The 24,650-nt window shown below is 43.9% G+C and overlaps 1 protein-coding gene across 1 annotated transcript in view; it reads left to right on the forward strand.

The window, feature by feature from the left end:
- Positions 1-24,650, forward strand: part of LOC115776688 (contactin-associated protein-like 5) — a 242,758-nt gene that overhangs the window by 14,297 nt on the left and 203,811 nt on the right. Inside the window, exon 2 of the mRNA XM_030724438.1 lies at positions 9,059-9,252. Within this exon, the coding sequence (XP_030580298.1) occupies positions 9,059-9,252 (194 nt within the window). The remainder of the gene's footprint in view (positions 1-9,058; positions 9,253-24,650) is intronic.

The raw sequence follows: 24,650 nt of genomic DNA on the forward strand, positions 1-24,650 counted from the left end.
ACTCGAGATACTTGAACTCCTCCATCTCGGGCAGCAACTCATCCCTGAATGGGAGTGGGCACTCCACCCTTTTCCAGCTGAGGACCATGGCCTCAGACTTAGAGGTGCTAATTCTCATGGCGGCCGCTTCACATGAACCATTCCACTGCGAGCTGGAGGCCACCCCCTGATGAAGCCAATAGGACCACATCATCTGCAACGAGCAGAGACGAGATTCTGAGGCCACCAAAGAAGAAGCTTTCCGCCACCTGGCTACACCTAGAAATTCTGTCCGTAAATATCATGAACAGAATCTGTGACAAAGGGCAGCCCTGACGGAGTCCAACACCTACAGAATTAAGTCCGACTTATTGCCGGCTATACGGACCAAGCTCTCTCTGCGGTTGTACAGGGAATGAATGGCCCACAACAACAGGCCAGACACCCCATACTCCCGCAGAACCTCCCACAGGATACCTCAGGGGTCATGGTCGAATGCCTTCTCCAAGTCCACAAACCACATGTAGACTGGTTGGCCAAACTCCCACAGACACTCGAATATCCTTGAGAGGAAAAAGAGCGTTCCACAACCAGGACGAAAACCGCATTGTTCCACTTGGATCTGAGGTTCGACTAATGGGCGGACCCTCCTTTCCAGCACCCTGACAAAAACCTTACCAGGGAGGCTGAGGAGTGTGATCCCCGAAAATTGGAACACACCCTCCGGTCTCCTTTCTTAAAGACGGGGACCACCACCCCGGTCTGCCAATCCAGTGGCACCGCCCCAGATCTCCACACGATGTTGCAGAGGCGTGTCAACCAAGACAGACCTATAACATCCAGAGCCTTTGGGAACTCCAAGGAGTTGTTTAACCACCTCAGTGACCTCAGTGACCTCACTTCCCGGTGATGAGTGAGTCATCTGCCTCGTCACAAGACTCTGCTTCCACTACAGAAGGCGCGTCAGTGGGATTCAGGAGGTCTTCAAAGTATTCCTTCCAAAGTCCGACTATAGCCTCAGTTGAAGTCAGCAGCACTCCACCCACACTATAGACTGTGTGAGTGGAGCACTGCTTTCCCCTCTTGAGTCACCTGACAGTTTGCCACAATCGCTTCGATGCCGTCCGAAAGTCTTTATCCATAGCCTATTGAAGAAATTTAACAATTTCTGTTAGCAATCAGTGTCAGATGTGGAGTATCACAAGTTCAGATTTAAAGGTGCTTTATTTCTTTATTTATTTGAATGGGAGCCTAATGAATGACAGACCTAAATGCTGACAGGCTGGCAATGGACACTGAGACATCCTGATGCGATTAACATATTACTTTGGGAACCTGTGATTTGGAGAGTGATTTGTGTGTGTGTGTGTGTGTGTGTGTGTGTGTGTGTGTGTGTGTGTGTGTGTGTGTGTGAGTGTGTGTTTGTGGCGGAGGGGACTTACATGGGGGTGATGTGTGGTATAAGTACTTAAGAGAGAGCATATTTCTCCCATATTGGCTTCTCTTCATTGGCTCCCTGTTAAATCTAGAATAGAATTTAAAATTCTTCTCCTCACATACAAGGTCTTGAATAATCAGGCACCATCTTATCTCAAAGACCTCATAGTACCATATCACCCCAACAGAGCACTTTGCTCTCAGACTGCTGGCTTACTTGTGGTTCCTAGGATACTTAAGAGTAGAATGGGAGGCAGAGCCTTCAGCTTTCAGGCGCCTCTTCTGTGGAACCAGCTTCCAGCTTGGATTAGGGAGACAGACACCCTCTCTATTTTTAAGATTAGGCTTAAAACTTTCCTTTATGATAAAGCTTATAGTTAGGGCTGGATCAGGTGACCCTGAACCACCCCTTAGTTATGCTGCTATAGGCCTAGTCTGCTGGGGGGTTCACATAATGCACTGTTTCTCATTCACCTTATTTACTTTGTTTATACTCCACTCTGCATTTAATCATTAATTGATATTAACCCCTTAACTGGCAAGGGCCCGGTGACGGGCCGTTTGTAGTCCCTTTTATATGGCAGGCTAGACCCTCCCATTTTTATTGACACGTCATTCGGCCAATCATGTAACTGGCTGCACCAAATCACCTGACAAAGCTACGTGACGCCCTCTGAGTATTATTGGCTCTGGGAAAGCCATTTCTTAACATGATTGGCCGAATGAGGTGTCAGTCAAAATGGGCGGGTTTAGCCTGCCATATAAATGCACTTCATTCGGCCCGCGGACCAGACGCAGCCGATTAATAGGCTATGAAATGGGTTGTTCAGAGCCAATAATAACCAGAGGGTGTTATGTAGTTGTTTCAGGTGATTTTATTTGCTGCCAGTTAAGGGGTTAATCTCTGGCTCTCTTCCACAGCATGTCTTTCTCTCCCCTCAGCCCAACCGGTCGCGGCAGATGACTGCCCCTCCCTGAGCCTGGTTCTGCTGGAGGTTTCTTCCTGTTAAAAGGGAGTTTTTCCTTTCCACTGTCGCCAAGTGCTTGCTCATAGGGGGTCGTTTTGACTGTTGGGTTTTCTCTGTATTATTGTAGGGTCTTTACCCACAATACAAAGCGCCTTGAGGCGACAGTTTGTTGTGATTTGGCGCTATATAAATAAAATTGAATTGAATTGAATTAATCTTATTCTTATTATTAACAGGGGTGCACAATGAATGATAATGAATTCATTCATTTTAATCTCAGTCATGATTTTGGCTTACCACAATTAAATGAACATGACTGACTGCCTGTGTGCTTAGCACATAGAATGCAAAGTAAATCAAATGCTGAATGTTGAATCTACTTAAAAAAACAAGGTAACTCGTTGCCTTAAATTTTTTAAGTAATGAAACAATTCATTTAACTCAGCCTGGTAAGTAAGTACTACTCCATTTCCAATTGAACTAAATTGTATGTTCTAATTGACCAAACTTATCTTTTATAGTTCATGAAAAAATAAAATGTCTCCTATCCTTTTCATGGTTGTGTGGGGGTGGTGGGGGCTGGAGCCTATCCCAGCTGACAAGGCAGTAAGATGCAGGGTACACCCCGTACAGGTCACCAGCCTGTTGCAGGGCAGACACAGACAACCACTCACACCTGTGGGCAATTCAGAGAGACCAATTAACCTAACCCCAGTAACTGCATGTCTACAGATTGTAGGAGGAAACCCACACAGACACAGGGAGAACATCCAAACTCCACACAGCAAGATGGCCGGGCTAAGGTGGAATTGAACCCAGACTATCAGATAGCTATTCTAGCTGTGAGGCAGCAGTGCTAACCACCACAACACCATGCTACCCAGTAACACAAATATTTTTTACAGTGTTAAACTGTGTCTGTTTAAATTTGGTAAACATGATAAAACTCAGCCCTGCTGAATGCTGGTACATTAATATTTACAAATAACATTTGTCCATGGAACAATAAAAAAACTACACTCTAAAATTTGACAAGTTGACCTTACTTAAGAAAATCTTGGAAACCGATTGCCCTGAAAAATGTAAGTAAGTATAACTATCAAGTCTTATGTTTGTTTACTTAACATATAATTGTTCAGTGTACTTAAGACCTTGTTGTGTCAACTTAATCGTGTTAAGTTAAATTAACTTAGTTTAGTGAAGTTGTTTCAACTCAGAAATAGGAAGTAAATTAACCTTTTCTTAACTTAGCTACATCAAGTTAGTCCAACTTACATGAACAGTACAGTTTTCTTAGCAGACTCTAGGAAACCGATTGCCTTATGAATGAAGTAACTACAACAAAACATGATAAGTTCACAAGGTTCAATGTTTTATTTTAACAAAATACTATCCTTAGCTTCTTAACAAAAGGCCAATGTGGCCACACATGAACAAATACAAAACTAATCGCGTTTTTACCCTTCCACAGGGCTCAATAACAGTAATACCAGAAAGATGCTTAAGTCAGCTTACAGGCTGAATGAGCAGCAACTGAAACAGTTCATTTTGAACTGTAACAAGTAGGCACTCTAGCACTGTAACATTTTTTAAAAAAGTGATTTAAGTAGTTATATATGGAGGACAGATTCTGACATACTTGGCAATAAACAGAAATAAATAAATAGCTTGATGAAGTAATTCATGTGCCAAACATTGCATCCAACAAATACAAAATAAAAACTTTACCAACTTATTTGATAATACAGTGCAAAAAAAAAAAAAATCAAATTAAAATATGATAGTAAGTTAAAAAAGATATCATATTAAATGAATACACAATACGAAAAAAACATAGAAATACAAGTAATGGCATAAAAAAAGAAACCAGACTGAGCATCAGTCTCTGAATGAAGTCAAAGGTGTTTTTTAGGCATTTTGGACAGTCAGGATGGAGGGCATAGATCAGTCCAAATATGAAGGGCACAGGTCAGTCCAACTATGAAGGGCATAGATCAGCCCAAATATGAGACAAACAGCTTGATGGTGGAGTTCAGTGTCAACCATGACAATTGTACCTTCCAGAATGATAACATGCTGGATGGTTCAAGGTGAAGAGCATTCGGACCTGGTTGCTGACTGACTTAAGGAATAACAGGCAATAATCCCACAGGAGCCTGGGTGAAGTCTGCCACGGCATCTGAATCCTGTGGCTATTAAGAAAAAAAAATCTTGATTTCCAAGTGCAGAACCTCTAACAAACCAAATTGCAATACGTACAAAAGAGGCACTGTAGCAGTCTCTTTCATCACCCCCGAGGAAAATCGAGAGACATCGCAGGACAGCAGTCCTCATGGCAACAACATCACTGGTCTACAAGAAGGGAAAAACAATAAAAGTAAGCAAAAGCATCTTCTGAAGAAAATGAATCACATTCTTCACAATAAGTGATACAAAATAATTGTTCAGCTCGTTGAGAGCACTTATTTAGTGGAATGCATTGTATTTTTTTCTTCCATGCTTCCATGTCCAGAACATTATAAGCAAGCAAAGTCGTAAAAAAACAAAGAACGGCTCTCACTGGCCGCTTTTCCACCGGCGGGGTTCTGGTGCCAGTATTTGAACCGTTCAGCAGTTTTTCCACTCGAGGCTTGTTCCTGAACATCACATTACCCTCCGCATGACCGAGTGAAATTAAGGCTACACGAATGTTAGCAGGCCTGGTTTACGCTTACAAACATGCTAACGTGCTGCATTTGAAATACAGGTAATTAATGTTAAGAGCTCTTATCATGGACAAAACATTAAAGGCTCTCAAGTAAAATACAGTACATGGCAGTTTTAGCTAATATTGGCCCCATAAGCCCATGCTAACATTAACATTAGCATTAGTCTGCAAATACGTTTATGCATCATGCAAAACTAGCCTGTAACAATACATTGAATAATAAAGTCATACATGACACATAAAAATATAATGAAGATGAACAGCTCACCTTTAGAGAAGATCAGCTTCTTCCAGTGTGTAAGTCCACAGGGTTTCTGGAAGCTTCCCACACTTCTGTACTGCGCATGTGCACTGCTGAACTCACCCCAGCATTCACTCCAGTAACAAAAATATTCAAGTCCAGTTTACACACTAGAACTTAGTCTTGTACCTCTCTCAGGCTAAACGTGTACATTACTCACATTGCTTGAGTTAACTCAACAGTATAGTGAGACTTAAGTAAAGCACACAAATGTAATTTAAGTAAGAATAGGAGTGTATATGAGAGACCGTTGTGAACAAAAACACCAAATGTCAACTATTCCAAACAGCAAGAACCCAGACCTTCTAGATGGCATTCTACCTGTGAGGTAGCACTGCTAATCATCATGCCACCATGCAGCTGCGCATTAATCCAGTCTGTTAAAACTGGTATAAACTAGATTTTTAGCAGGTGCAAAACTTGATGATATTAAGTTGTTTGAACTCAAACCCATGATTACAATAAGATAGACCATCAAAAAGTACAGTCTACTCAGCATTAACAAGTAATGTTCACATTCTAGGCAATTTTAAGTAATATGAACTCAATATTTTTAACTGGAATCAACATCTGGGTTTACTACTACTACTACTACTACTACTTTATTTATAAAGCACTTTAAAACAACAGCAATTGCAACAAAGTGCTGTACAGATAGAAATCAAATAAACTAAAACACATAACAATGACAACAACGAAAATAAGCACCAACACAATAAAACAAATAATACGAATAAAACGAGTCTCAGCAAGTATTAAAAGCCAGGGAATAAAAATGTGTCTTAAGAGCAGTTTTAAAAGTCGCCAATAAAGGAGCGCTCCTAATATGCAACGGCAAGTTGTTCCATAGTTTAGGAGCAGCAACACTAAAAGCTCTGTCACCCCCGAGCTTCAACTTCGACCTTGGTACCTCTAGGAGCAGGTGATCAGCCGACCTGAGGCAACGAGCTGGGAGATATGGGTTTAATAGCTCAGAGAGATAAGATGGGGCAAGATCATGTAAACATTTAAAAACAAATAAGAGAATCTTAAAATGAACTCTAAAATGTACTGGCAACCAGTGTAGTGAAGCCAGAATAGGAGTGATATGCTCTCTCCTTCTGGCCCCCATCAGAAGCTGCGCAGCAGCATTCTGGACGAGCTGAAGGCGCTTAAGGGAGGATTGACTAATTCCAAGGTAAAGAGCACTACAGTAGTCAAGCCGAGATGTAATGAAGGGATGGATCACTGTTTCAAAATGTGGTTTTGAAAGGATCGGTTTAATCTTTGCCAGTTGCCTAAGATGGTAAAAACAGGACTTAACCACTGCCCTGACCTGGGAATCCATTTTAAAGTCGCTATCAATTTTTACACCTAAGTTTGAGACGGTCTGCCTTAAATAAGATGCCAAGGGCCCCAGGTCAATGGAAGATGTTGCGTAGGAGCCACTGGGACAAAACACCATTACCTCAGTCTTCTTATCATTACAATTTAGGAAATTTAAGGCCAACCATGCCTTAATGTCTTCAAGACACAGCAATAGCGGCTTAATCGAGTGAGTACCTTTTTTTAAGGGCATGTATATCTGGCTATCATCTGCATAATAGTGAAAGGAGATCCCATGTTTTCTAAGTATTGAGCCCAATGGGAGCAAATAAAGTGAGAAGAGCAGGGGACCGAGGATTGAGCCTTGAGGGACCCCATAAAGTAGGGGAGCAGATGAAGATTCAAAATCGGCTAACCTTACAGACATGGTTCTGTCTGCCAGATAAGACCTAAGCCATTCTAATGCGGTGCCACTGAAGCCAAACTAGGTTCGTAAACGAGCTAATAAAATACTGTGGTCCACCGTGTCGAACGCTGCAGTTAGATCGAGGAGAACAAGAACAGCATGCTCCCCGGCATCATTTGCCCTGAAAATATCATTAAAAACTCGCACTAACACAGACTCCGTACTGTGCAGGGTCTTAAAACCTGACTGAAAAACTTCCACAATGTTATGTTCATCTAGATAGGACGTAACCTGAGTGGAAACAACTTTCTCTAAAACTTTGGAGATAAAAGGCAACTTAGAAATAGGTCTAAAATTAGCTAAAACTGTTTGATCAAGGCCGGGTTTCTTAAGAAGAGGTTTCACCACAGCGTGCTTAAAACTCGCAGGAACTGTACCTGACAGCAGGCTGTTGTTTACAATGTCAAGAATAATCTGTCCTATGCTGGAAAAGGCCTCCTTAAGAAACTGAGGGGGAGCAGGGTCACGAGGAGAACCTGATGGCTTGATATGTTGGACTATATCCTTTAAAAAAGTCAGGTTCACTGATTCAAATTTTTCAAACAGGGCTGGATAAGGAGCCATACAGGAAGGATCATAAATAGGTGGTAAAATAAGGGCTCTTGCAGCAGCTACCCTATCTTTAAAAAAGTGCAGAAAATCATCACATGCTTTAGGACATGCCTCTACACAGGCAGGCTGCGGGGCATTAAGGGCATAATCAATCATTTTAAACAACATACGTGAGTTATCACGATGGGACACAATAATCTTGGATAGGTATTCCCTTTTTTCTTCCTTGACGGTGTTCTGATAGTGTCGCCAACTGCTTTTGAGGATCTGGAAGGAAACTTGCAAATTGTCCTTCTTCCATTTACGTTCAGCTTTATGGCATTCCCATCTGGCGGTGCGAGTTTTGTCATTAAGCCACGGATCAGTTTTTACTTTGGACTGCATGATTTTCTTAGGTGCTACAGCATCCAAAATACACTTACAAGATCCGTCCAACCAGAGACTTAGTTGCTCTGTATCTAAGTCAGAGGGAACGTTAAGCTGCTCAAAGGCAGCAGAAAACTGTGCAAGAGTAGAAGAGTTAAAAACTCGACACCGACCAGCGGGAAGGAGAGGTTTAACTGTGGCAGCAGATAGAACAACATTTAACAGAACAGGCATATGATCAGAGATAATATTATCACCTATTTCTAGATCAGTCACAGGCAAGCCATAAGAGAGAATAAGATCCAATGAATGACCATGTTCATGTGTGGGGCCAGTCACCCACTGCACCAAATTAAAAGAGTCTATAAGAGTAAGAAAGTCCTTCGCCATCGGTTTCGCAGGACAACATACACAAATATTAAAATCTCCAAGTATAAGCACATGATCATACTCAGTCATTATACCTGATAAAAAATCAGAAAATTCACCTAGAAAGTCCTTGTCAAATTTCGGGGGACGGTAGACAACGGCACACAGCACCGGGTTAGAACAATTCACTTCAAATAGGCCTCAAAGCTTGAGGATGGTATATGACGTGGCTTACATTTGAAGTTGTTCTTGTAAACAGCTGCTGTTCCTCCTCCGCGTCTGGAAGTTCGAGGGGAACTTAAGTAGGAGAATCCAGACGGTAAAAGCTCCACAAAAACACTGGAATCACCAGCCTCGATCCAGGTCTCCGTTATACAGAGACAATCCAGGCTACTGGAAGTGATGAAGTCCCTTACAATGAAGGTTTTATTTGCCAGAGACCTGGCGTTAACCAAGCCGAACCTAACGGGGGCCGCGGCCTTTACAGTGTACAGATACAGACAGATATACAACAAAAATTAAATGCCAGGCACAACTTTTACCTCAAGTTTCTGGAGTCATTCCCTGACACTCAGCTTTCTGGGCTCACATGTTTTCTGTTGTTTCAGGAGCAGGAGGCTGGTCTCCCACTGTGACAGACCCAGAGCCCTGGCTCCAGGTGGATCTAAGAGACCGAATGGAGGTGACAGCTGTGGCCACACAGGGACGCTATGACAGTTCAGATTGGGTCAGCAGATACCTGTTGCTCTTCAGTGACACAGGCCAGGCCTGGAAACAGCTCAGACAGGGGGACGGCATTGGGGTGAGTCTTGAAACTTTTATTTTGGCATTTCAATTCAGATTTTTTTTTTTTTTTTTGAGGCTTGGTTGGATTTTTGGCTTTGAAGTTCTCTTTCTTACTGAGTACCAGGTCATGTTACAGAGTAATCATAACATCAGCCGCGCTATATTCTGCAAGTTTCACTATTAATGGCTCCGATTTCGAAGTGGTGTTGTAGATGGAGGTCTTACATGTAACCAGTTGTGCTTGGTTTGAGTTTATGATCAGTCTGGTCAGTTAAGAGAGGGCCCGACATCTGTGTCAGTGAGTCTAATAGAAAGTGAAACCAAACAAACTTTATCTGCCCTGATCATTGTATTTATCCCTTTTGGGCCTGACAGCCAAGTAACTGGGCCACCCACATGTTTTCCAACATGTCCTATCTGTAGAAGAGTAACACTTTCAACTAACCATGGGGCACAAACTTTTTTTTTAGTGGATTATTACAAATATAAAAAGCCAAGTCTGAAAATGTTGTGATGTAAAATGTAGATACAAATGAATGCAATGATTTGCAAATCTCATAAATAATAAACTGTAAATGGTAAACTGGTAGTAATGAAACCTTAATTAATTGTAATTTTACTATTAATGAAAACAAATTCATAAATTAAATAAAGAATTATAATGACTTGTAAACCATTTATGATTATCTATTTTATCAAATTACATTTGTGAGACTTTGGTTAAAACAGTCTCAGTCTAGCCTAACTCCACATCCCCACCCTTTACCAGTAGGCAGACAATCTTTACTAACCACCAATTTCCTGCACATAACAGCGTTTAACCCCTGACATAATGAACATAAAACTTGCTACATATAATTTATGTGAGATCAAGGTACTGAATGATAATACCAAACACAGAACACTGCAGTCACTAGAGTGAGGCCATTATCACAGCTAAAAGGAGTGCAGCACAATGAATGGCAGCTAATTACTGAGGCATCTGTGATGAAGCTCACACAGAGCAGGCTGACAACAGCTTTAACCCAGACCTTTAACCCATACTAAGTGATATCGGTCTGACATTTTAACAAGTGAAGTTCAAAGGTAACAGCTCGGTGATGGTGATATTTAAACAAGCAGCAATGAATAACAAGGCTTCAGCTTAACAGCAGCAGTGTCAACAGATTGCTGCTGTCAGTGGTTATTGACAAATTAAGCAAGACTATTGCTATATATCTATAGACTGCTCAAAAAGCAGAGGCGTTAATCAGAGTATAACAGCTGTTGTCTCATTAGAAGCATGTGGGGGCAATAGACACTACTGAGTACTGGGGTGGCTGTGGCTTAGAAGGTAGAGGAGGTCATCTACTAATCAGAAGGTTGGTGGTTTGATTCCTGACTGCTCCAGTCTGCATGCCAAAGGATCCTTGAGCAAGATCCTGAACCCCAAGCTGCTGCAGATGGATTCATTCAGTGTGATTGTTCGATAGAAAGCACTCATACATACAAAGTATAGAATAGAATAGAATAGAATAGAATAGAATAGAATAGAATAGAATGCCTTTATTGTCATTATACAGGATGTACAATGAGATCAAAGTGCTTGTAAGTGTGTGTGAATGGGAGAATGAGACATGCTTTATAAAGCCATTTCAACTCATGCAGAGTAGAAAAGAGCAATATAAGGACTGCAATGAAATTTTGGTAAAATTGACCAGCCTGCAGCATGATTTTTTCACGTTTATTTTCTTGGTGTCGTTGGATTCAGCTCTGTGTATATTTTAATTTCCATCAAATGATGTTGCATCCTTACATTCCTAGAACATTACCCAGGCCTCCCAGAACAAGAATCAATCACAAATGCAGACATCCAACAACGACCCAACAGCAGAATAGAAGAATAGAATCTTTATTGTCATTGTACACTAAAGTTGCACAATGAGATTAAAAGTGCAGTCCTTCCTGGTGCCTCAAGAAACAATCAATAATAAAAGGTACAGTGGTAAAATAATTAAAAAAAAAAAAACAGAATAAATATTATATAATAATAAAAAAGACACACAAACACACCCCAGCACGCACACTCTCAGCACTACCACCCCACATCACTTTCCACTGGACAGCACAGAGTTCAGTTCAATGATGGCCCTGGCAGAAAAGCTGTTCCTCAGTCTGTTTGTTCTGGCCTTCATTGTCCTGAAGCATCTACCTGATGGCAGCAACTGAAACAAAGAGCGTCCAGGGTGTGAGGGGTCCTGGAGGATGTTCTGTGCCCTCCTCTGGCAGCGACCATTGAACAGTTCCTGGAGGGAGGGCAGGGGACAGCCTGTGATCGCTTGAGCTGTGTTGATGACTCGCTGGAGTCTCTTCCTTTCTGCTCCTGTGCAGCTGTTGAACCACACGCACAGACAGTCGGTCAGGATGGTCTCTACAGAGCAACGGTAAAAGGACACCAGCAGATTTTGGGTCAGGTGGTTGCTCCTGAGAACCCTCAGGAAATGCAGTCTCTGTTGGGCCTTTCTGACAATGCTGGTCATGTTGATACTCCAGGTGAGGTCGTCCTCCAGGTGCACTCCAGGAACTTAAAATCTGAGACCAGCTCCACTTAATCCCTCTCAATAAACAGAGGTTGAATGACATTTGTTGTCCTCTTAAATCAACTACCATCTCCTTTGTTTAAGTGGTGTTCAGGATCAAATTATTCTCATTGCACCACCCTGACAGCTGCTGCACCTCATCCCGGTATGCTGACTCATCTCCCCCTGAGATGAGCCCCACCATGGTGGTGTCATCCGCAAACTTTATAATGCGGTTGTTGCCGTGTACGGGGGCGCAGTCATGTGTGTAGAGGGTGAAGAGTAGGGGACTCAGCACACAGCCCTGTGGAGAACCGGTGCTGAGACTGATGGCTGAAGAGAGGTGGGGACCTACTCTTACCCTCTGGAAACGGTCTGTCGGGAAGTCCTTGATCCAAAGACAGGTGGAGCGTGGTATCCCCAGGTCTGACAGTTTAGTCACCAGTCTGCCAGGAAGGATGGTGTTAAATGCTGAGCTGAAGTCCACAGCTGAGCGTGGTTCCCCCCCTGCTCCAGGTGCGAGAGGGCAGAGTGGAGGGCCGTGGCAATGGCGTCCTCTGTGGACCTGTTAGCTCTGTAGACAAACTAGTGGGGGTCTAGTCTGGGGGGAAACTGGAGATGATGTGAGCCCGGACAAGCTTTTCAAAGCACTTCATAACAATTGGTGTCAGTGCCACTGCCCTGTAGTCATTCAATCCTCTGATAGTGTTCTTCTTGGGGATTGGGACGATAATGGAGGACTTCAGGCAGGGACAGCAGCCTGGCTCAGGGACTGGTTAAAAATGCTGGTAAGAATACCAAACAGCTGAGCCACACAGACCTTTAGTACCCATCCAGAGACACCATCGGGCCCCATAGCTTTCACAGTTTCCAGCATACGCCTCACCTCTTGTGCCTCCAGCCTGAGGACATTGCTGCTGCCTGATGATGGGTGTTGAATGCTGTCTCTGGTTGATGTACCTCGAAGCGTGCAAAGAAGCTGTTGAGCTTGATTGATGTTATTTTCGTCAATTAACAGGCTGGGTCTGTAGTTTAAAATATGCTGAACCCCTTCCCACACCTGCCTGAAGTCGTGGCTCTGGAAGCAGTCCTCAATCCTCCACTTATACGCAGCCTTGGCCTCCCTGATGCCCCTCTTCAGGTTGGCTCTGGCAGCGCTGTAAAGTGCCCCATCAGCTCTGAAGAATAGAGTAGAATAGAATGCCTTTATTGTGATTATACAGGATGTACAATGAGATTGGAGGCGATGTTCCTTTCTTGGAGTAAGCTCTGCACCTTTTCAGTCATCCATGGCTTTCTATTTGGAAAAATGCAGATCGTCTTGTCCACAGTTAGAAGAAGAAACAGCCTTTATTGTCCCACAGAGGGAAAATTTGGGTGTAACAGCAGCCGCAGTTATTATAAATATAAATAAAAATATAATAATTTACACTATTAAGAAAAGAATATATATATATATATATATATATATAAAATCAACAAACAAGATTAACCTTAATACTACTAATAATAACACTATATACAATGTACATGATGTGCCTGTGTGTTGAACCTTAACAGGCCGGACTATTTACAGTATATTATATATTATCCTACATTGTGTAGGTTATTGTGGTTTTTGTTGGGAGCAGTGATGGTTATACAGTCTTACAGCTGCTGGGAGGAAGGATCTGCGGTAACGCTCCTTTGTGCATTTAGGATGCAGCAGTCTGTCACTGAAGGAGCTCTCCAGCTCAGCAACAGCTTCCTGCATGGGGTGGGAGACCTTGTCCATCAGTGATGTTATTTTGGTTAGAGTCCTTCTGTCTCCCACCAGCTGCACTGAGTCGAGAGGACATCCTAGGACAGAGCTGGCTTTCCTGATGAGCTTGTCTATCCTCTTCCTCTCAGCTGTAGACAAGCTGCTGCTCCAACATACTGCTGCACAGAAGATGGCTGATGCCACCACAGAGTCATAGAAGGTCTTCAGGAGTGTCCCCTGCACTCCAAAAGACCTCAGCCTTCTCAGCAGGTAGAGTCTGCTCTGACCCTTCCTGTAGAGCGCATCAGTGTTATGAGTCCAGTCCAGTTTATTGTTTAGGTGAACACCCAGGTACTTATAAGAGTCCACTATCTCAATGTCCACTCCCTGGATGTTCACCGGTGTCCGTGTGGTGGGTCTGCGCCTGCGGAAATCCACCACCAGCTCCTTGGTTTTAGCGGCGTTGATCAGGAGGTGGTTCCACTGGCACCAGTCCACAAAGTCCTGAGTCCACTGTCTGTACTCTGAGTCATCCTCACCTGTGATGAGGCCAACTATGGCAGAGTCGTCAGAGAACTTCTGCAGATGGCAGCGTGGGGAGTTGATGGAGAAGTCTGCAGTGTAGAGGGTGAAGAGGAACGGTGCCAGCACAGTTCCCTGTGGGGCCCCCGTACTGCAGACCAGCCTGTCAGAGACACAGCCCTGTGTCCTCACGTACTGTGGGCGGTCAGTGAGGTAGTCCAGTATCCACTCAGAGATGTGGTGGTCCACTCCTGACAGTTCCAGCTTGTCTCTCAGAAGTCCTGGCTGGATGGTGTTAAAATCACTGGAGAAATCAAAGAACATGATCCTCACAGTGCTTCCAGGCTTCTCCAGGTGGGTCAGAGCTCGGTGCAGGAGGTAGATGATGGCGTCATCCACCCCGATGCCAGGGCGGTAGGCGAACTGCAGCGGGTCCAATGAAGACGACACCATGAGGCGTAGATGGTTGAGGACCAGCCTCTCGAGGGTCTTCATTAGATGCGATGTCAGGGCTACCGGCCTGTAGCTGCTAAGGTCCTTTGGATGTTTGGTCTTTGGTACCGGTACCACACAGGAGGTCTTCCACAGTTGTGGTACTTTCCCCAGCTTCAAGCTCAGGTTGAACATGTATCCCAAGATGCCACACAGCTGATCTGCGCAGCACCTCAGGAGCCTGGAGCTGATGCCGTCTGGACCAGCAGCCTTTCGCACCTTGATTTTACGTAGCTCCTTCCTCACATGATGAGTTGAGAGGGACAAGATGGAGGTGGGGGATGGGGGTTGTGAGATGGAGTCCTCAGAAGTGAAGGGGGTGGGTGATGGCTGAGAGCTGAGAGGTGTGAGGTCCCAAGAAGAAGAAAGGTTGGCAGTCATTAAAGATGGTGGGGCTGACAGCAGGGGGCACTGGGCTGGGGGAGGGGTGGGTGGCTGGTCAAACCTGTTAAAGAACTGGTTCAGGTTGTTCACCCACTCTAAGTCTCCCACAACCCTAGGGCTTGGTTTGTGGCCTGAAATTGAGTTCAAACTCCTCCAAACCCCACTGATGTTGCTCTGCTGTAGCTGGTCCTCCATCTTCTTCCTGTAGATGTTTTTTCCATCCCTGATTTTCCTTCTCAGATCCTTCTGCACGGCTCTCAGCCCCTCCTTATTTCCTGATCTAAAGGCTCTCTTCTTCTCCTTCAGGAGAGCCTTTATTTCAGAGTTGATCCAGGGTTTGTTGTTTGAAAAACACTGTACCCTCCTGGTGGGCACAGTGTTTTCCACGCAGAAATTGATGTAATCAGTGATGCAGTCCGTGATGCTGTCGATGTCCTCCCCATGAGGGGCACAAAGCTCTTCCCACACAGTGGAGCTAAAGCAGTCTCTCAGAGCTTCTTCAGTCTCCTCAGACCATTTCTTCACTGTGTGTGTCACAACTGGTTCTCTGTGTACCAAGGGTTTGTACACAGGCTGGAGATGAACCAGGTTGTGATCTGAGCCCCCCAGGGGAGGCAGAGGTGATGAGCTGTATGCCTCCTTGATGTTGGCATACAGTAGATCCAGTGTGTTGGTATTCCTGGTGTGGCAGGTGACATACTGGGTGAAGGTGGGGAGAGTGGAGGACAGGGAGACGTGGTTAAAGTCCCCTGAGATCAGAAAGAGGGCCTGTGGGTGCTGTGTTTGGAGTCTGCTGGTAGTAGCATGGAGGACATCGCAGGCTGCAGCAGCGTTAGCAGAGGGCGGCACATACACAGTTATCACAATAACATGTGAAAACTCCCGAGGAAGATAGTACGGCCTCATACTAACAGCGAGCAGTTCAATGTCCTTACTGCAGAGCGTCTCTTTGATGGTTAGATGTCTGGAGTTGCACCATCTATCGTTCACAAACACAGCCAGACCCCCGCCCCTCTTCTTACCACTCTCCTTGGTTCTGTCGGCACGGATCAAATGAAAGCCGTCCATGTTTATGTGTGAGTCCGGGGTTAGCTCAGTTAGCCACGTCTCCGTCAGGCACATGAGGCTGCTCTCCCGGTAGCTCCTTTGATGTCGCGTTAGCGCCGCCAGCTCGTCCACTTTGTTGGGAAGAGATCTCACGTTTCCCATGATGATGGACGGGATGACGGGCCTGTACCTTCCCCCCTGGCAACGACGACCTATGCCCGCACGTCTCCCGCGTCTCTTCCTTCTCAGTTCGCGGGGAATATCAAGTCGTTCTGCAGGAGTAGGCACAGCGGAGCTCCCGATGGAGATCAGCTGGTCCCGAGAGTAAACAATAGGAGCGTGGCCACTCTCGCAGTCTCAAACATAAACACCATAAAAAGGGTACATAAAAACAAAGTTTTCCAGAAAAAAGTCTGCTCCATCATGAGGAAAAAGAGCAGAAGATACAGAAACACAAAAACACATCTAATACTAAACAAAATGAGAAAAAACACGGAATGAGTGCGGAGCTGCTGAAACTGGCTGCCTGCTCGCGCGGCGCTGGAAGTAAGGACAGTGTCAGTGCAGAATTTATTGTAGTCCAGAACAGCTGAGGTGTACTGCTCCAGGTCCTGGTGTTTGAAGACGTCCCTGTGAGTTGTCTTAAAGTAGTCCTGCAGCTGTTGAGAGGCACCCTCAGGCCAGGTCTGAACAGTCTTAGATGTAGAAAGACCAGTTTTCGTGATGGGGGTGTATGCTGGAATCATAAGCAGGGACAGATGGTCTGACTGGCTCAGATGTGGCAGTGGCACAGCCCTGAAGCCCAGCTTGATGTTAGAGTAGACTTTATCCAGTGTGTTGTCCCCCCTTGTAGGGCATTTAACATGCTGAATAATTCACTTTCAATAAAATTTTATATATATAACAAAGAGAAGACCCTACAATCAGAGGACCCTCTATGACCAAACACTTGGTGACAGTGGGAAGAAAAATCTCCCTTTTAACAGGAAGAAACCTCCAGCAGAACCAGGCTCAGGGAGGGGCAGTCATCTGCTGCGACTGGTTGGGGATGAGATGAAAAGAGGAGAACAGAGGGAGACAGGACAAAAGTCAAATTTTGGAAGAGAGCCAGAATTTAATAATAACTAATGATTTAATGCAAAGTAATGTATGAACACAAAAGAGGTAAGTGAAGAAGAAGCACTCAGTGCATCATGGGAACCCCCCTGTAGGAGCACAACTAAGGGAGGTTTCAGTGTCACCTGATCCAGCCCTAACTATAAGCTTGATCATAAAGGAAAGTTTTAAGCCTAATCTTAAAAATAGAGAGGGTGTCTGTCTCCTGAATCCAAGCTGGGAGTTGGTTCCACAGAAGAGGGGCCTGAAAGCTGAAGGCTCTGCCTCCCATTCTACTCTTAAGTATCCTAGGAACCACAAGTAAGCCAGCAGTCTGAGAGCGAAGTGCTCTGTTGGGGTGATAATACAAGCAGTTGAAAAGGCCGTAGCGCTTTGAGGCCTATAATAGAACAAGTCTGCCCGACCATTTCGTTACAGTTATACATGCTATAGTACCATCGTGTGGAATATTACAACTCACTATACATTAATAGAACCTTCAGAACCCTAATTATAATAATAATATGTATGAAGGTAATCCATAGTAACTACATAAGCTAAAGAGTGCACTAACCCACAGAGACATTGAAAACCATTTTCTATATCTACATATTATGCTAGATCCAGAAATGCCATAGCTGTACATGCTAATGCACATGCTAAAGCGCATGGAGTACGTGTTCCTGTTAGCGCTTTCTACGTGATCTTTGCAAACCCATTAGAGGAAGGTTACAGCGCTCTGGGACATGTTGAATGCATGATAAGTAAGTGTAAATCCTCTGGTTTTATATGCAAAAAGACTTATTGCTCTATCATATGTGGTTTCAATTTTACCGGCATTTAAAAGCAGTTGGCAGCCGGGCATGCCTGTGTAGGAATAAAGGACTGTAAAAAGGAAGCTCCTCAGATCATCATTTCATCCTCTTTCCAAAAGGAGAATCCAAATGGAATGATATAGACAAAATGAGGAGAAAATCCAAGTTTACAGTGGAACAAGAGAAATTTGTCTATGGAGTAAAAGAGCCACCTGTTACCTGATGTTGTTGGAGGTCACTGCCAATGCAGGCCAAAAAATTTGAACTCTAATCAATTTGGCTTCAGACACCAACTACACTGCTCAAAAAAATAAAGGGAACACTCAAATAACACATCCTAGATCTGAATGAATGAAATATTCTCATTGAATACTTCGTTCTGTACAAAGTTGAATGTGCTGACAACAAAATCACACAAAAATCATCAATGGAAATCAAATTTATTAACCAATGGAGGCCTGGATTTGGAGTCACACACAAAATTAAAGTGGAAAACCACACTACAGGCTGATCCAACTTTGATGTAATGTCCTTAAAACAAGTCAAAATGAGGCTCAGTATTGTGTGTGGCCTCCACGTGCCTGTATGACCTCCCTACAACGCCTGGGCATGCTCCTGATGAGGTGGTGGATGGTCTCCTGAGGGATCTCCTCCCAGACCTGGACTAAATCATCCGCCAACTCCTGGATAGTCTGTGGTGCAACGTGATGTTGGTGGAGTGAGACATGATGTCCCAGATGTGCTCAGTCGGATTCAGGTCTGGGGAACGGGCGGGCCAGTCCATAGCTTCAATGCCTTCATCTTGCAGGAACTGCTGACACACTCCAGCCACATGAGGTCTAGCATTGTTCTGCATTAGGAGGAACCCAGGGCCAACTGCACCAGCATATGGTCTCACAAGGGGTCTGAGGATCTCATCTCGGCACCTAATGGCAGTCATGCTACCTCTGGCGAGCAAATGGAGGGCTGTGCGGCCCTCCAAAGAAATGCCACCCCACACCATTACTGACCCACTGCCAAACCGGTCATGCTGAAGGATGTTGCAGGCAGCAGATCGCTCTCCACGGCGTCTCCAGACTCTGTCACGTGTGCTCAGTGTGAACCTGCATTCATCTGTGAAGAGCACAGGGCACCAGTGGCGAATTTGCCAATCCTGGTGTTCTCTGACAAATGCCAAGCGTCCTGCACGGTGTTGGGCTGTGAGCACAACCCCCATCTGTGGACGTCGGGCCATCATACCATCCTCATGGAGTCGGTTTCTAACCGTTTGTGCAGACACATGCACATTTGTGGCCTGCTCGAGGTCATTTTGCAGGGCTCTGGCAGTGCTCCTCCTGTTCCTCCTTGCACAAAGGTGGAGGTAGCGGTCCTGCTGCTGGGTTGTTGCCCTCCTACAGCCTCCTCCACGTCTCCTGGTGTACTGGCTTGTCTCCTGGTAGTGCCTCCAGCCTCTGGACACTACACTGACAGACACAGCAAACCTTCTTGCCAAAGCACATTTAAAACAACGACGTTGACCAAAGTGCTGTACAAGATCTGTAACCCCAAGGACTTCTGCTACGTATGGCGGGGCTGTCCTACCTGCAGGCAGGGACTCTTGTGGGTCCGGGCGATGTCAAAGCGTACAAACGAAGGCAACAGCGGAAGATTTCAGGTTTCCAAAACTCTCCGACCTTGCCGGAAAAAGTCGTTAAATTTGTCTCTAGTTGCTTTTGGGGGGGTCTGAAAAGCCATTAAATCTAGCAACAAAGTCACTAAGTTGGGAACACTGCCATGCAGTCGCTTCCTGCATGATTAATGGGTGAAGTGGAGAGAGGCAGGGCAGCGTGAAGCTGTGCAGAGACAAACTGGGAGAAGAGAAAAGTGAACTGGTGGATCTACAAGTATGATTGTAACGCGAACTAGACTATATCAATATAAACACTATTGCCTCATCTTATATCGCATATGATAATATATCAATATTTTTAAAAAACTAAATCTATGGCCCAGCCGTATTTGAAAGTATAGGAGCATCCTGTGAACTGAAGTGTGGTGGATGTCGCTGTGGCAGTTGTCAACCTGGAGGAAAGGAGATAACATTAATGGAGGAAAACAAACTTGAGATTATAACACAAGGCGTCGCCTATGTAAAAGCTGATGCTTACAGTGATGCTCCACACTGGAACATAAAATATCCATGGATTGCAAACCCTGCCTCTCTTCCCAATAACAGATGTGGTGTGGAAGCAACTTTTCTGAGAATAGAAAGGCAGCTGAACAAAAAGCCTGAATGGAAGATGGCCTACACAGCCCAAGTGCATGAAATGGTGCAGAGAGGAGCAGCAAAGAAACTCACAGAGGAGATACTGAACAGCTGGAGAGGACCAGTGTGGTATGTGAGTAGCACCAAATCCCCACTCTGTAACCACTCCTGTGTTACACGGTGGGAAACGGTTGGAAAAAAATGCAAGTAAAATTGAGGGGATCTTACAGGCCAGAGGATTCTTTCTGAAACCATGGGTTCTATTAGGCCAAAGTGGGAGGCAGAAAGATTGTCCAGAAGTACCTACTCCATCACCTCAGAAGAAGGGCTTGATACTCCCTAGCCAGAAGAATAATAAGGCCTTTGGAGTTGAATACATGGTAAAAGAAGATAAGCTATATGTAATGATCTTGATCAGCTTTTCTAAAAGAAGAAAGAAAATGAGATTAGGCCAAGATTTGTGTGAAGAGGGTGTAAAAGAAAACATCCCAAATCCCCTCACTAGAAGAGACCTCCTCAGCCAGGTAGCCAGCCTCTATGATCCTATGGTCCTAGCCACGTGCACCAAAAAGAAAGGAGTCATTCTTGTAAGGAAAGCTTTCCAAGAAGCTAGAAGTGGAGGTAAATTGGGTGACACTTGGGATCAACCACTTTCTGATATTCTTAGAGAGGAGGAAGTCAAACTGTTCCACAAGTATGTGCGTCTTGGCCAAATTAATTTCCGCAGAAGCCTGACCTCACCTGGTTGGACTAGAAAACCTCTAGGGATTACCTTTTCTGATGGAAGTGTCAAAAGTTAGGGTGCTATAGTGTACTTCTGTCATGTGTGGTGGAGTGCAAGGAATGAGGACCCAAGAGCAGACACACAGGCGGCAGGCAGGAATGAACTAAGAGCGAGCTTTTATTACGCTGAAAACCAGAATACTAGTGAAAAAAATACAAAAGAAACAAAAAGCTAGAACTATAATTAACTAAACTGGGAAACACACTAAACACTGGGAGCTGAGGTGACAAGGAAACCTGAATGACACTAGAGGAAGGGAGACTTGATCCTCTGAGGGAAGAAGCCAGAAGGAAGCCACTGATGCCCTCGAAAACAAAGCCAGTCAAGTTCACATAGTGTAAACTTGAATGTGCCGCAATTAATTCAAGACAGAAGATACAGTTGCCTCACTAAATTGATCAGTTATTGCAGTTATTGGGTGAGAAGAGTTGTTGCAAAATAGAAACTCACACCGAAAAGCCAGAATATATGCAGATGTAAAGTGAACGTAAAACTCTCAAAAGAGGATACCTTCCACAATTCTTCATGGAATAATGAGGTGTATAACTGGTCTGTTACTAGTAGAAGAACCAGAGAACCTGCACTAAGAGAGAGTCAAACTGTGGAAATGTTACAGTCACCCTCTATAATAATTTTTATCTGGTTTAGTGCTCAATTGAATGATAGTGTGTTAGAGCCACAATCCATGAGGAAACACAGAGCATCCACAAATACATCTAGATCCCTCCTGAGCTGAGCTGTTACAAGAGTGGCTGAGGCAGCTGAAGACAGATGGTTGTGAGGAACAGGAGGAGGAAATATGAAACACCAAACCCCTGCATGAGATTTACCATCAACAGAAAGAGGAAGTGGCTAACATCGAGAAATCCTATTAGTGAGTAGAAAAAGCCAGCCTAAAGGACAGCATAGAGGTACTGATCATGGCAGCACAAGAACAGGCTCTAAGATACACAGCGACAGGAATCTACCACACCTGACAGGACTGAAGTTACAGGCTGTGCAAAGGTGCCTGGAGACCATCCAAGACATACAGATGAAGCCTCTCAAAATGGGTGGCTGATGCATGACAGGACTTTGGCTGGTCCGTGGCCGACTGTGGTCGGTCTGTGGCCGAAATGAAATCCCCCGCTCATGACATAGCAGTTCAGTCATGGGTGGGAACGCCCCTAAGCAGAATTTGGGAAAACTGGTGGTAATGTCTTGTGTATCCACCAGGAGGAGCAGTAATAGTGGAAGCGCTTTCACTTACAGCCCGCTATGCTGTATTTAATTCATACATATTACATTTACTCAGGGGATTTATGATTCTAACAGACTCATAATGTTGAACCTTTCTGTAAAACACTGATATAAATATTTGCTTGCTGCCAGTAAAGTAGAGGATGTAGACACAGAACAAGGTTACTAATGAACGTGACAGCATGAAACAATTATTTAACCACATGGCTCATGTTTATAAACAAAAAGAAAATCCAAAATGTAAACATGAATTGATTATTGCTGAGTTCTGTCAGTGAACGGCGCATTTATACGACAGCGGGTTTGAGCAACAATGATGTACGTGAGTGTGTCTGCTCTAAAGAAATATGGCAGAAATATGTGGAGCTCTGTTCAAACATTAAGCGTGAAGACTCAGTGAAAAGCTACTTTAGGGGAGGGACCCAAAGATTTGGCTCTAACATTTATGGGAATAATCCCGTGCCGGTGACGTGCTGGATGTTGTGCCAAAAAATTATCGTCTGCCAAAAAACTATTTCTGGTATTTGTCAGAAAATGATTGGCTGTATTTAAAAGGCTGTACATGACTTGTTGACCTAGAACCTGCTTTACGAATTAACAGTCACAGAGGCAACGATCGCAGTCATGCCACTGTGAAAGCGACCAAATACAACAACAGCCACATGTTCTGCACCAGTGTCCAGCCGAATACTGCAGTATTTATTATTCATTTATTCATTTATTTATAGGCGTATATTCATTTATTTACAGGGCGTTAATAACCCTAACCTGATGAATAAATAAATAAGCACACTAATTACATGATGTTCTATCAAGGGCTGGGCCATATCATGTCATTCCCGATAATACCGGTAAAAAAATTCTTGCCCAGGAAAATAAATTATATCATGATATGCTAATTTCATGGCGTAAGTACGTCACCCCACCACGCAGCGGATTACGCTCATGTGGGTCAGGCAGTGTTGCACACTTAGTGACTTTGTCGCTAGATTTAGCAGCTTTTCAGACCCCCAGCACATTTTTTTTTCTTCAAAAAGCGACTAGTGACAAATTTAGCGAGCTTTTCCGGTGACGTCGGAGAGTTTTGAAACCTGAAATCCTCCGCTGTTGCCATGTTTTGTGTACATATAGCCTTCGTACTGCGTCCGTTCCTACGCTTTGGCGTCGCCCAGACCCCCATAAGTACCTGGCTGCCGGGTTGTACCCTAAGTCACGTGACGGAAGTGTTCGTGATGCAGCCGGTGGATATGTAGACGCCGCATTGAGCAGGTGGGCAAATTGCTGTGATACGTCAGTATGGATTTACTGAGCTGGCTATAACCCTGCTGACTGAAGGATGGAATTTTATTCATTCAGTCTGTTTACATGTTTTGTTTTTTGAGTACTAGATGTACAGGAGTACACACAGGAGGAAGCACTTTGGTGAAGTCTACTTCACCAGACTGGCTTTTTAAAGAATAAGTAAACCTTTTGCTGTTTTTCTGTTTACATTTTAATAACAGAGCTGTGAGTGTTCTGTTATGGAGGAAAAATGCATTAATTTATTTGAGGAGCATTATTATTTAAATATGCCAATAGTTTATTTTTGAGCAATTTCTCATGTACATCTACAGCTGAAAGTGCCAATGTGACATTTGGGACATGTAGCTTTGACTCAGAAGTGTCTTTTTGTTTATAACTTTTGGAAAGGAAAAAATATATTGTATATATATCGTTATCGCCATTCAGCTTGAAAATATCGTGATATTATTTTTGGTCCATATCGCCCAGCCCTAGTTCTATCACCAGTTTTACAAATAATTTATAGACTGCATAATTTTAAAATGTAGTAGACTGCCTGCTACAAACCACTTTGTCTTTTTCTGTAAATTAAAATCGCCCGCGCTCAAGGCAGCGCTCAAAAGAGAAAGTGTCTTTGGCTAAAATAAATTAATACTGCGTATCTCTGGTAAATCGCTACAGTAATTTTAACCCCTTAACTGGCTGCTCTAAAATCACCAAAAATGCCTGAAAAAGCATACCCAAATTAAATCAGCTGCTGTTCCTGAACTCTTTGGAGTACATGCAAAAGCTTGATCTCTTTGTAAAGAAGACAAGCTATATTTTTCATTTCTGCAGTCAAAAATGCTGTAACTGTAATGAGTATGTAGCTATTAAGTTTGGAACACAGAAAAATTAGACAATTTTTGCCTCGCCTGGATTTTTCCTGTTTGTTTTTATGTAACTACACACTGAGTGTAGAAGGTATGGACTGGAAAATATAATGAAGCTGCAGAATCAATGTGTATTTCAAATTTGATCAAGACAGCACAAAAACCTGTTTTGTAAAGGTTTTTGTGTGTTGATGTCCAGGCGTGGTCTCACATGTACCATTTAGAGACTCCCAAGTACCACATATGACCAACCTTTGTTATACAAACTTCAAATGGCTGTAACTCCTCAATGCTTCAACATACAGTCATCAATGAGGCGCTAATCAAAGATACTACCCT

This window comes from Archocentrus centrarchus, unplaced genomic scaffold, assembly GCF_007364275.1.
Source record: "Archocentrus centrarchus isolate MPI-CPG fArcCen1 unplaced genomic scaffold, fArcCen1 scaffold_36_ctg1, whole genome shotgun sequence".
Lineage (NCBI taxonomy): Eukaryota > Metazoa > Chordata > Actinopteri > Cichliformes > Cichlidae > Archocentrus > Archocentrus centrarchus.